This window comes from Oryctolagus cuniculus, chromosome 8 (genome assembly GCF_051225735.1).
Source record: "Oryctolagus cuniculus isolate XC-2025 breed Fujian yellow rabbit chromosome 8, ASM5122573v1, whole genome shotgun sequence".
Taxonomy (NCBI): domain Eukaryota; kingdom Metazoa; phylum Chordata; class Mammalia; order Lagomorpha; family Leporidae; genus Oryctolagus; species Oryctolagus cuniculus.
In genome coordinates, this window is record NC_142874.1 from 72710310 (window position 1) to 72723711 (window position 13402).

Consider the following 13402-nt stretch of genomic DNA (forward strand, 5'->3'; position numbering starts at 1 on the left):
AAATGTTTTAGAGAGGGTCTGTTGCAGTAGCACAGCTGATTAAAGCCATCTCCTGTAGCGCCAGCATCCCATTTGGGCACCAGTTTGCCACTTTGCCAGTTCAAGTCCTGGCTGTTCCACTTTCCATCCAGCTCTCTGCTATGGCCTGGGGAAGCAGCAGAAGATGGCCCAAGTGCTTGGGCCCCTGAACCCAAGTGGGAGAGCTGGATGAAGCTCCTTGCTCCTGACTTTTGCCTGGCCCAGCCCCAATCATTGCTGCCTTTTAGGGAATGCACCTCTTATCAGTGGATAAAAGAATACTCATTTTAAAACTGGGCAGCGGTTTTTGTTTTGAAACGTGTCTCCAAATCAAATCTGAAGGTCTTCTCCTTTCACCCACCTGTCCCCTGCTGAATTCTTCTGTGGTTCTTGGGGTGTAGATGTGAGGAGACTGTGGTCAACCTGGCATAGATCTTCCTGGTGCTCATCTCCTGTCTTATGAGCAGGCAGAAGGCAACACAGGGCAAGCATCTTTTCACCTGAGTTAGCCACAGCATGCAAGGTTTTCCTAGTTGTGTTGTTGAATTATGGGATCTGAGACCTTTCCCAATTAACCCACAAAAGACAGTCACAGATGCAAGGGCAAGAGGATTTATTGTTTTATTGCCAGGAGCTGGGGCTCCCACCACACATACAACATAGGCAGTGGGGGGTGAGAAGCCCCGCCTCTCTCCTTCTCAGCGTTTTTATACGCTTGAGTAAACAAGTACATCCGTCATCACACAAGTATATTAGTTTCTTATTCTTCATATGTTAATTACCTAAATTTGAGTATTTTATTGGTGCATCTCAGCAGTCCAGGACTATATGTCTCAGAAGGAAGTGGTCACACAAGGAAGTAGGAGACCATTAATTTCAGGAAGTATTTACTAAGTTTTGTTTTCTAAGAATTGGGCCTTCCCGTCTTCCTGGAGTTTGTGAAGCCTGTCATGGTGGTACAATTATCACCCCCCCCCCACCCCGCTTTTCTTACTCTGGACATCCGGCACTAAGTCATTGAGCAAGCAGCACAGTACAGAAGCAAAAAGCAATTGATATTCAGCATCCGCTAGTTCTAGATATATATATATATTTTTTTTTCTTCATTTCAACAGTGTGTCACTAACAGTGACCAAACTTTGATATCCTCTGTGTCCACGTGGGTGAGATGTGTTTGGAGGGCTCAATGGCTGACTCTGACATGAGGTGTCAGTCTAATTGGAACTTGTTCCTTGAGGATAACTCTTTGTTCTAGCCCCATTTGCTGAATAGACAATGATCCTTTCCCACTGATGGGTATTACTGCCTCCCACCAACCCAATGGAAATTCCCCGTGGAAATTTAGATTGCTGCCTCTCTTGTCTAGTTATTTTTTAAAAATTAATTTATTTGAAAGGCAGAGTTAGAGAGAGACAGAGATCTTCCATCAGCTTGTTCACTTCCCAGATGGCCACGATGTCTGGGGCTGAGACTTGGGCAAACTGAAGCTGGGAGCCCGGAGCTTCATCTGAGTCTCCCATGTGGGTAGCAGGGGCCCAAGTACCTGGGCCACCCTCCCCTGCCTTTCCCAGGCCGTTAGCAGGGAGCTGGATTGGAAGTGAAGCAGCTGGGACTCCAAGTGGCACCCATATGGGATGCCGGTGTCACAGGCAGCAGCTTAACCCGCTATGCCACAGTGCCAGCTCCTCTTGTTTCTTTTTTCTCCCTGATTTAACGGCCAGGAGGAAGCCAGAAAGGCTGCCAGAGTAGACACTCAATTGAGTACAGCATGCAGGGCTTCCTTTCTTTCAGATACTCTCATCTTTTATGAGTGACCACCTTAGATTCTCTTATTCTTTTCTTTACCAGGATGGAGAGCAAAGGGAGGGAATTGTTCCTCTTCCTGTAAGGCCCAGGATCCCTTCCATTCTCAGTCCTTTTCCTTGTGGGGGTGGGGAGGAAGTGGGTGGTCAGCTCAGTTCTGGTCTGATGATCTCAGTAAACCCTGAGGGGAAGTGGCCATTCCCAGCTGCTAATGGCAACTTGATCTTATTCCATAGGTAAGTAGCATGCTTTGTCATTGGGTTAGGGCTTATCAGAAATCCCAGAAGGATTGGAAAAATCCCTGTTAGATTTCCATCACTGTAAAGAACTACTAGAGGCAGGGTACTTTCTAAAGGAAAGAAGCTTATTGTAGCTCACATTTCTGGAGGTGCCAGGTTTGGGAGCCTCGTCTGGCAGTGGCCTTCTTGTTAAGAGTCTTGAGGCAGTGCAAAACAAATCACATGGCAAGAGACAGGGAGGTGAGTGCATCTGTCTGTCTTGTATTCTCTCTCTCACTCCCCCTCTCTCCTTATAAAGCCACCAAGAGTCAATTCTGATCTAATCTAAGTCAAATTTCCACCCTCTTGGTCTCATTAACTTTAGACTTTGGGGACTAAACTCCTGAGTTTGGGGGAGGGACAGATATTAAAACCATAGCAATTTCTCTTACATTAGGTTACATTTCATTGCTATCCTTTATTGTATTAAAGTTTAAAAATTACTTGAATATAGATTTTATCAGTCTCCTCATGGCTTGTCCTTTTACATATTCAATATTGGCCTTTTTCTTTAAAATTATTTAATCCAATTGGCTCTCTTTTTTGGTACATGGTGTGAGGTTGACATCTAATTTTAACTTTCCCATAAGGTTAGCCCATTGTTCGAGCTTTATTTGTTGAATAGCTTCTCCCCCCCACCCCTGATTTATATTACTAACTTTCAAACTGGTTTAACTACTATGCATAGCTTTGTATTTTCTTTCTAAAGGAATCTGTCTTCACTGTCCCCTTTATTTGATGAGATCTCTGCTGTGTTTACCCATCATAATGAATTGTCTGTGCAGATAAGAAATTTCACTGATCTAGGGACTGCATTCAGTGCTGTGTCCCTGGCAGCTAATACAGTCCCTGACATGGGATTGGCTCTCAGTAAATATTTGCTGAATGAGTGAATGAGTCCAGTTTAAGAGCCACCCATCTGTGAATCTGTCTTGAGGTCCAGATTCCACACAACTCAACAGGTTTTATGGTTTAACTAGTAAAATGCACTTTTCCTACTCAATAGGGGTCTCTCCTGTTGTTATTTTCTAAAACAGATTTTGAATCATCCTATATTCTTCTATTTCACTTGTCCTTGGCATCTAGTGGGACAACTAAGGTTATAATTTCTACTTCCTTAAAACTAAGGTGTATATTCTGTTCTTACTGTACTTGATTTCTCATTCTGGCCCTTTCTCCCTTTCCTTTATTATATTTTAAATGTGATATTTGATACATGCACAAGAATGTATGGTACACGTAATAAACTATGAAGCATGAGCAGATGCACACCTATGAAACCACCACTTTACCTGACAAAGATAACATTGCTCATTGCTGTTTTCTACTTACATGTTATGCTCTGTCCCATCCTTGTGCCTTCACTGAAGAGGAAATCACTGTCCTGAAGTGGGGATTTCTTATCTTCTTGTTACGGCATTCTTTTCAAATATGTTTATTTTATAAGTAGATAATCCTAAAAATGTATCACACAGATGTATTTGTCGTTGAGCTTCATAAGAATAGTGTCATACTCCATGCAGTCTTCTGCAACTGGAATTTTTCAATCAGCATGGTGCTTCTAAGGCTCATCCACACTGTGTCTGTGGCTGTGGTTCATTAATTTTGTTAATGAACAAATGACATTACACTGTGTGCTCTACTACAATTTTTGGTCTATTCTTGTGTTGGTGTGTGTTTAGATTGCTTCCAGTTTTTGCTCTTTGGAATAGGGTTGCTGTAAGTATCACTGTTATGTTTCTGGGTTTATGTGTGCAAAGCTTCTCTAGGTTCTATACCAAAGGATGGGCTTTTTGAAGAAAGGGTTTGCATATGTTCAACTTGAAAAGATAATAACAAATTATATTCAAAGTGATCGGTCTACTTATACTCATGCCAGTGAAATATGAACATTCTCATTGATTCATATACTCTCCAACACTTGGCATTATCAAATTTATTTTCCCTTTATGAGAGGCAAATTTTTATCTGCTTTTAGTCATAATTTGTATTTCCACAAGCAAAAAGCTTCCTAAACTTATTGAGCATTCACATTTTTGCTTCAGGGAAATGACTCTTTTGTCCATTTTAAAATTTGGTTCAGGTCTTGTCATTCAAGTAAAGTTCTTTATATATTTGGATCCAAATTATTTGTCAGTTATAATTATTTACAGCATTTTCTTACAGTTTGTAGCTTGCCTTGTTACTTCCTTTATGGTATTTTAAAAATTTGATTGAAATTGAATTTATTAGTATTTTCTATTATGATTAAAATTTATTTATTTATTTTTTAAATCTAGCTTTACCTTGAAATATATTCCCTTATATTTCCTTTTAAAGGATTCAGAAACTTTGTCTTACATACTTAAAAGGCATGAGGAACTAATTTTTTATTCATGGTATATGAGATAGGGTTCCAGTTTAATTTTTTCCATATGTATAAATAATTTTCTGTAGGATAATTCTCCTGTCAGAGCATTTATTTAGATTGAAAAATAGTCACTCTCTATATAAGGCTGTGAGAGATAAGCATGCAATATAACAGAACATATAATACTCTAAAAACATATCATATTGGTATTTATGCAGAACTTAAAGATACTAGAAAGATATACACACAAAAAAGTTAATATCTTTAGATAGATATTGTAGTTATCAATGACTATTCCTTTTGTTCTCTATATCTCCAAATTCTCTGTATTCGTATATGCTTTTAAATAGAAAACAATAAGGCAGGTTGTGTGCATAGGTCATAATGTAGGATCAGTGTGCCTTAAAGAGAAACCATTAGTTGAAAGAGAAACTGTAAGTTGAAATTTTCCAGCTTAACTTTGTTTTGAAAGCTTCTATTCCTGGGGTGGGGAGAAGAGGCTGTTTGTGGATTATGCAATGTCTCAGCAGGTGAAAAAGATTAAGTTTTAAATCCTGGGTAATTCTCCTGTAAATAGTGACATACAATTGTTCTCCCCTAAGTTGTTTGCTTTACAGGTATTTAAGGTTCTTTGGAGAATGAGATTCAGGGTCCTTATGTGTATCATTGGTGATATGACCATCTCTTTTTGCCCAACAGCAGATAATGAAAAGACTTTTAAAACGATATGTTTTGAAAGCACAAGTAGACAAAGAAAATGATGAAGTTAATGAAGGTAAGCATCTCCAAGATGAGAAATGTCCTTTAGTAATGAACTTAATGATCTTGGAAAACATCATATTGAAGCATACTTTAAAAACTCAATCTTTTGGTTGGAGCCAGCATTGTGGCCTACCAGGTTAGGCTGCCACCCGCAATACCGGCATTCCATATGGGTGCTGGTTCAAATCCCTTCTGCTCCATTTCCAATCCAGCTCCCTGCTTTTGGCCTGGTAAAAGCAGCAGAAGATGGCCCAAGTACTTGGGCCCCTGCCACCTACTTGGGGAGACCTGGATGTAGCTCCTAGCTCCTGGCCCAGACCTGACCATTGTGGCCATTTGCGGAATGAATCAGAGGATGGAAGATCTCTCTCTCTCTCTCCCTCTCTCTGTGTAACTCTGCTTTTCAAATAAATAAATAAGTTTTTTTTTTGACAGGCAGAGTGGATAGTGAGAGAGAGACAGAGAGAAAGGTCTTCCTTTTGCCGTTGGTTCACTGTCCAATGGCTGCTGCGGCCAGCGCGCTGTGGCCGGCACGCCGCGCTGATCCGAAGGCAGGAGCCAGGTGCTTCTCCTGGTCTCCCATGGGGTGCAGGGCCCAAGTACTTGGGCCATCCTCCACTGCCTTCCTGGGCCATAGCAGAGAGCTGGCCTGGAAGAGGGGCAACCAGGACAGAATCTGGTGCCCTGACCGGGACTAGAACCCGGTGTGCCGGCGCCGCTAGCCTATTGAGGATTAGCCTATTGAGCTGTGGCGCCAGCCAATAAATAAGTTCTTAAAAAAAAAAAAAAAAACACCCAATCTCAGTTTGCCATTAGGGTTCCTAAGATTGACAGCAGAATATTATGGTACATTTTGAAAATTCCATCTTTCTAAAGAAACAGTTATTAAAAATGTTGATCAGAGGAAATTTATCTTAGAGTTCTCCAACTGATGCTTAGAATATAAAGGCTGCCATGTTTTTAGGGTTTTTAAATCCTTACATAGGTAGTCAGTAGTAATCAGTTTTTTTAGTGACTTTGTGTTAGTGTGAACATCTTTCCAGTGACATAGGTAAAAGAGCACTTGATTCAGAATTCACAGTCTCCAGAAGACCCTCTGCTTGGTGTCCAGATACAAATACTCAACCTGTTTTTGAATGTGACTCTTCTCCATGGCTCGTCATCCAAGCATGCCTATTATTCAAGGCAGATCCGAGGCAGGGCATCTATGTGGACTACAAAAGTTTTTTCATCGAAGACTGAAGGGTAGAGCCAAAGTTCAGTCCCAGAGTTGGAAAGAAATCAACTTGGGAGCAATACGTTGTCCTAAAAATGGAAACTGTTCTAATGAGATGCCATCAGATCTGTCTGACTGGCGAGAGAAGGGCTAAATTTTTGCGGTAAAATTGTTGATGAGCTTTTTTTCTTTTTAAGATTTATTTATTTATTTGACAGCCAGAGTGACTGAGAGAGAGACTGAGACAGAGAGAAAGAAACCTTCCATTTGCTGGTTCACTCCCCAAATAGCAACCATGGCCCAGCCTGCCCCAGGCTGGGCCAGGCTGAAGGCAGGAGCTTGGAACTCCATCTGGGTCTCTCACATGTGTGGCAGGAGTCCAAGCACTTAAGCCATCTTCCACTGTTTTCCCAGGCTCATTAACAGGGAGCTGGATCAGAAGTGGAGCACCCCCCCCAAAAAAAAAAAAAAAAAGTGAAGCAGCTAGGACTTGAACCAGCACTCCTACAGGATGCTGGCATTGCAGGTGGTGGCCTAACCTGCTGCACCACAATGCTGGCCCTTATGTGTATTCTTGAGGAATACTTAAAATTACTTAAAATTGAAAGGTTCTGCTTTCTATATAGTAGAACAAAGAAATTATACTTTAATGCATCATAAAGATACAGGAAATATCCTCAAAGATGCCTTTTGCATTCTATTATACTATGAAAAGCTAAGTCAAAGTACCAATGAGTTAAAGAATAATTTCTGAGATTTAAGATAATTTCCTGCCCAACTTTATTTTCAAGGTCATTAGCTTATCTGCATTACAGTCCCTCACAAGAGAATCCAGTTTTAATTGCAATCTAACTATGCTCAAAATACTGCCAGACTGAATTATGGGTGCATTTGTGTTTCAATAGGCAAAGCTCCCCTGTTCTCTCCAGAGAGTATGGAGTGTGTGCATGGCCAGAAGGTTCACATACACACCCCCTAGTGTCACTGTTGTGTGTTATTTCCTTATGCACCGATTCTCTGTGTCACACAAACCATGTGTTCCTTGACCCCATATTCATTATTATTGCCTTCTTAATAAACACCCCTAATCTTTCTCCTTTCCTTTCCTCTCTTCAATATTTACTTCCTCTGTGTGGGTAGTGCCTGTAAAATAGACTGATTTGATTTTTGATGTAGTTTAGTTTTGCTGGGATTCCCTTTGAGCCTAGTAACAGGGGGAGCTCAATGAAGGTGTCAAACCCTATGCTTGAAGGAGACAAGGGTACTCCTTATAGACAGAAAGGAGATATCTTGGTTGTAGAGCAGTTATCAGAGACTCATGCTGTGTGAACAGTTGAGTGAGCCAAACGATACTACTTAGTGCTGAATTTTACTATTAAAAATATAGTTGGACTATATCTAAAACATTTTAAAGGAAAGAAATTGAAAATGTTAACTTGGAGACTTTATGAAATAAATGTATTCATATATATGAATTTCACTGTTTTCTAAGTCCAAAGAGCAAATTATCAACTAAATATGTTTATTTTTAATACAAATACTCTAGGTGAATTGAAAGAAATCAAGCAAGATATCTCCAGCCTGCGTTATGAACTTTTGGAAGACAAGAGTCAAGCAACTGAGGAATTAGCCATTCTCATTCATAAACTCAGTGAGAAACTGAATCCCAGCATGCTGAGATATGAATGATACACTCACCTGGAATCATGGCTTTGACTATAGCACAAATGTTGGCAATAATATTTCTAAGTATGAAATACTTGAAAAACGATGGTGTAAAGTTTTAGCGTTAACTACCTTTATCATGTGAATCTTTAAAAGTTAGGTCTTAATGATTTTCTTGTTTTATCACATGAAAATGCATTTAATTGTCTGCCTTGACATTGCAAACAATGCCATACCATTGTATTTAAAAGCCCAATATTGCCTACATCTCTGATGTTTTTGTTCATTTTAGATATCATGTAATTCTTTGCACTATCTGTTTGCCTCCAAGAGACTATAAAGTCCTTGGGACAGGGACCATGTCTTATTCATCTTTGTGTCTCCAGCATCTAGGACAGTGCCTGGTACATAGTAGGTGCTCAATAAATGTTGTTGAAACCAACTGAACTGCCAATAAAATATAAATAAAAATAAAGAGTCATCACTATGTAGCCTATCTTCCCTTGTCCAAGTGCTGAAAGATTTTTTTTTAATATAGAAACTGAAGAAATTTTACAACCAGCCACAACTAGGTGAGATTTTCTTGGAATTTTAGCATCAATGATAATCCTAGAACCAATGAGCCAAGTGAAGAATTTAACAAGAAATGAATTAGAAAATATAATGACATATTTAAGTTTCATAGAATTATTCAAAACAACACATTAAAATTTTTTCTAAAATATATACTGTTTGCTTTCTGTGTTAGACTTCCATTTGTTGTTTTTGAGTAATGTAAATTTTGTCAGTGGGTGGTGAGGTTTTGTTTTTTGTTTTTGTTTTTGTTTTGACAGGCAGGAGTGGACAGTAAGAGAGAGAGACAGAGAGAAAGGTCTTCCTTTGCCGTTGGTTCACCCTCCAATGGCCACCGCGGCCAGCGCGCTGCAACCAGCGCACCGCGCCGATCCGATGGCAGGAGCCAGGTACTTCTCCTAGTCTCCCATGGGGTGCTGGGCCCAAGTACTTGGGCCATCCTCCACTGCACTCCCTGGCCACAGCAGAGAGGTGGCCTGGAAGAAGGGCAACCAGGACAGAATCCGGCGCCCCGACCAGGACTAGAACCCGGTGTGCCAGCGCCGCAAGGTGGAGGATTAGCCTAGTGAGCCGCGGCGCCGGCCCGGTGAGGTTTTTTTTTAAGTTGGGTGTTATGCAAAGTTGTGTTCTGTAATAACCTCCTAACATCTGCCTCTGATATTTCAATAAACAAAATAAGAGAAAAGATTGACTTCATATCTTGCCCATTAGTTTTGGGCAAGAGTTTTGAGGATTTGCTCATGGGAAGAAGTAGAAAAGAGCAGTGACTGTCTAGAAAGACATGGCCAGGCAACACCAGGTCTGTTCTGCTTCCTTTTGAGGCCTCTCTCGCCATCATCAAAGATAATTACTGACATCTTTTTTCTAATAAAAGGGTTCCAATTCTACTTTCTGCACAGAGTGGTCTGTACTGTGTCTGAATTTGACTGACTACATGACTGAACTGAATACTGGTAATCTACAACACCTCATGATGTTAATAAGAAAGGACTTTAACACTGTAAAGAGCTTTAGCAGTCTTAAAAACCATGATACTTCAAAATAGTTAGGTTCACACCAGGAAGGCTTTCCAGATATTTCAAAGGTAAAATTGAATGTTAAATGGAACTACATAAAATTCTTTAAAAATTACTTCTGAATCTCTAATTTTTTGAGAGTCAAAACAAATTTAAAACTTTATACATCTTGTTCTACCATTATAAAATATTTCATTAGCTTTTGTGCTATGCTAATACTATTTGAAACACTTTTCAAATTTTATGTATTTCATGTTATGCCTCTGAACTGAATAAAATATTGAATTTTTCCATTGTTATGTTACTATACTTTCTATTAAAATGGTGAAGATATGAAGTTTCTGTAATAGATGATACTTTGAGTTTTGTAGTATAGTTTAGGATTCCATGTGTGGGAGTTTTTGCTTGTAGCTAGGGAACAGAATAAGTAATTTTCATATTTGAGGTTGGAAAAAATGCTCAGTGAAAAAGTGGCAGATTTGAGTGGGGACAATTAGCCAGAGATCCTTGGAATTTGGAGATCAGAGAGGTATGAAGATGAAATTTATGGCATCCACACCATGGGTGTACATAGGTGGCTTTTTTTTTTTTTGGTCCATGCCTCCCACAACTGTAGCACTGTTAACACAGGGGTTTTATTTACTAAACTATATGCAGCTGATATATTTGAGATATTTCACCTTTCTTCTTCTCCATGGTTTCCAGATAATAGGAAGAAAGATATAACAAAGTGTAGTAGGTGCCGTTGATGATACTGATGGTCTGCCCAGCTCCCTTCTACTGGGCCAATGCACCTGTTGTCTCCCAGCTACTCCTCAACAGTTCCCAGCTAATCACTTCCCCAGGGAGTTGCCCTCAACTGAAAGGAAAAGAAGCAAACTTGTCTTGGGTTCTACACCTCCTGCTCCCCAGAACCAGTCAGACTGGGGTAGGGCATAAAAAACTGCCATCCTCCCCCTTCTTTTTTAAGATTATTTATTTGAAAGACAGAGTTAGAGAGAGGGAGGAAGAGAGAGACTTTCCAGCTGCTGGTCCAGCCCCATGTGGCAACAATGGTGAGGGCTGGGCCAAGCTGAAGCCAGGAGCTTCTTCCAGATCTCCCACGTGGTTGCCAGGGCCCACACACTTGGGCCATCCTCCACTGCTTTCCCAGATACATTAGCAGGGAACTGGATAGGAAGTATAGCAGGTGGGGCTCGAACCTGCACTCCTATGGAATGCTGACATCACTGGTGGTGGCTTAACACTCCGTGCTGCAATCCCAGCCCAAAGCTGGTTCCCTTGACTCAAGGTTGAGCCAACCTTTCCATGTAATTCCTGCTTTAGAGCCCATGAAAGCATTAGGCTGAAGCCAGATTCAAGCTGAAATGGTATCTCTGTTGCTTCATTCCCCACCTTTTCCTGCTCTCCTCTTTTTCCTGAGGGCATTCCTTCAATGAATCACTGCATTCAAATCTCCTTAGTTGTTGTTAAGTGGTAAGGCATTAATGTGGCACCATAGGGCAAGGTGAGGCTTAATACTTTTAAGATTAAAGATAGCTCAGGGTCAGCAAGTCCTTGCTTTACTCATTGTAACAGGTCTGTCAGGAAAGCAGAGCTCAGAGAAGGTGGGACAGCATGGAGAAGGGAGCATTTTAACAGGACCAAAGCACCTTACCTAGAAAAGGATGTCAAGGTGCTTCCAGTTAATTAGAAGATTGTCAAAGCCCTGTGATTTTTCTTGTACAGAGATGTACTTTTTGGCTGTTTGCTATTCTCACTTCTTTTCTCTGTTACAGATAAGGTAAAGGAACAAGTTTGGCACTTTATAAAGTGCCTGCTGCATTACACTTACTGAGTACTCTTGCTTTTATGTAATTCATGGTTTGTTGAAAAGCTTGGATTCATAGACTCGAAGTAAAAGTGGGTACTGTGAAAAGTGGTATCCAGTGTCTTCAAAGAGTTCTGTGCACTCTAAGAACTTAGAAATGGCCTAAGTATGTTGTGGTTATTACAAGAAAACTAGTCCAATTTAGGATAACTGAATTGTCCAACCATCGCCAATATTTTTATATTCCAAATGTGTCAGTCAAATAAAAGCAGTTTTTATAAACAGGAAGGTAAATTGCCTGATGGACAATTGCTACAGAGAACTGAAGCTATAGTAATGAATTGTGGCCTGGGACAATTCTCTTCACTTCTCCTGTCTTCCTAACTAGTTAAGTCCAACACGTTGGGAACCCTACATGCAGAGTTCCTGGTTTCTGGGTCAGGGGTGGGAGGTCATAGAGGTGGTTCAGGGAGTTGATACCATCATCCAAGATGGTAATGATCGGCATTACTGTCTATTTAAAAAAAACAAAAACAAAAACAAAACAGATCAACCAGCTGGCGCCACGGCTCAATAGGCTAATCCTCCGCCTGCGGCACCAGCACCCTGGGTTCTAGTTCCGGTCTGGGCACCGGTTGCTCCTCTTCCAGTCCAGCTCTCTGCTGTGGCCCGGGAGTGCAGTGGAGGATGCCCCAAGTCCTTGGGGCCTGCACCCACATGGTAGACCAGGAGAAGCACCTGGTTCCTGGCTTCGGATCAGTGTGGTGCAGTGGCCACAGTGGCCATTGGGGGGTGGGTGAACCAGCGGAAAAAAGGAAGACCTTTCTCTCTGTCTCTCTCTCTCACTGTGCACTCTGCCTATCAAAAAAAAAAAAAAAAAAAAAAAAAAAAGATTCACCTTATATGGGCTTCTATAAATTATTTCCTTTAAAACAAGAGTTTCAGAGTTTCCAAATTTGTTCTATGTGTTAATGAAAACTAGTGTGTATGCTTATGACTCAGACACTCAGCAGATCACCACTAACTGTGTTGATAGTTTTGACTTAAATACAATTTAAATTGCTTTTTTTTTTAAGAGATATTTTGTTTTTATTTATTTGAAAGGCAGAGTTACAGAGAGAGGTAGAGAAAGAGAGAGAGAGAGAGAGAGAGAGAGAGGTCTTCCATCCATTGGTTCATTTCCCAAATGGCTTCAGTGACTGGCACTGAGTCAGGTCAAAGCCAGGAGCCAGGAGTTTCCTCTGTCTCCTACGTGGGTGCAGAGGACAAAGCGCTTAGGCTGTCCTCCACTGCTTTCCAAGGCCATTAGTAGGGAAGTGGAACAGGTGGGACTCAAATCGGCGCCCATATGGGATGCTGGCACTGCAAGGGTTTAACCCGTTGTACCACAGTGCTAGCCCCTTAAATTGCTTGTATTTTTAATCATTTTAATTTTTTACTCATATTCATGGCTTTAATACCACAACACAAGGCTATAGATTAATGAGGTGCATACCAAATTCTGCAACTTTATCTCAAGGTGATCTTTATCATGGCCAAGAAGAAATCATCTGTTGGTTTTCAGGTAAAACACCAAGTTGTCTCTAGGACCTTAAAGTATGTTTACTAAGAAAAAATACAGTGGCCATTTTGTATAACTTGGCATTCCTGTATTATGAATGAAAACTTCCCACCTGCTGATTTTTTGAGACATGCTTAACATTAGTAGTTTGAAACCTTTGCTGATCTTTTAGAACCAAAACAGAACATACAGAATAAAGTACTTGCTTTTTTATATGAAAAATGACAAAATTTCAAATATCATTTTGCAAACTCTTTTCATCTATTTTTGAGGCAATGTCATGGCCTTATTTTAGTGTTTCAAAATAATGTGATTTCAAAATAAATTCTTTTGCACAATTAATTTAAACA

The 13402-nt window shown here is 40.4% G+C and overlaps 1 protein-coding gene across 1 annotated transcript; it reads left to right on the top strand.

The window, feature by feature from the left end:
- The first annotated feature begins 2143 nt into the window (after window positions 1–2143).
- LOC149125053 (short transient receptor potential channel 3-like) lies at window positions 2144–9970 on the top strand. The gene is made up of 3 exons (XM_089302570.1): window positions 2144–2300; window positions 5149–5224; window positions 7974–9970. Exons 1-3 carry the CDS (start codon window positions 2283–2285, stop codon window positions 8114–8116), a joined length of 237 nt encoding a protein of 78 aa, XP_089158696.1. The 5' UTR covers window positions 2144–2282; the 3' UTR covers window positions 8117–9970.
- The last annotated feature ends 3432 nt before the right edge of the window (window positions 9971–13402 follow it).

Bases quoted from the DNA above. Each gene is read 5' to 3' on its own strand.
- LOC149125053 (XM_089302570.1), top strand. The intron at 5,225-7,973 runs GTAAGCATCTCC...CAAATACTCTAG, and splicing joins AAATGATGAAGTTAATGAAG to GTGAATTGAAAGAAATCAAG.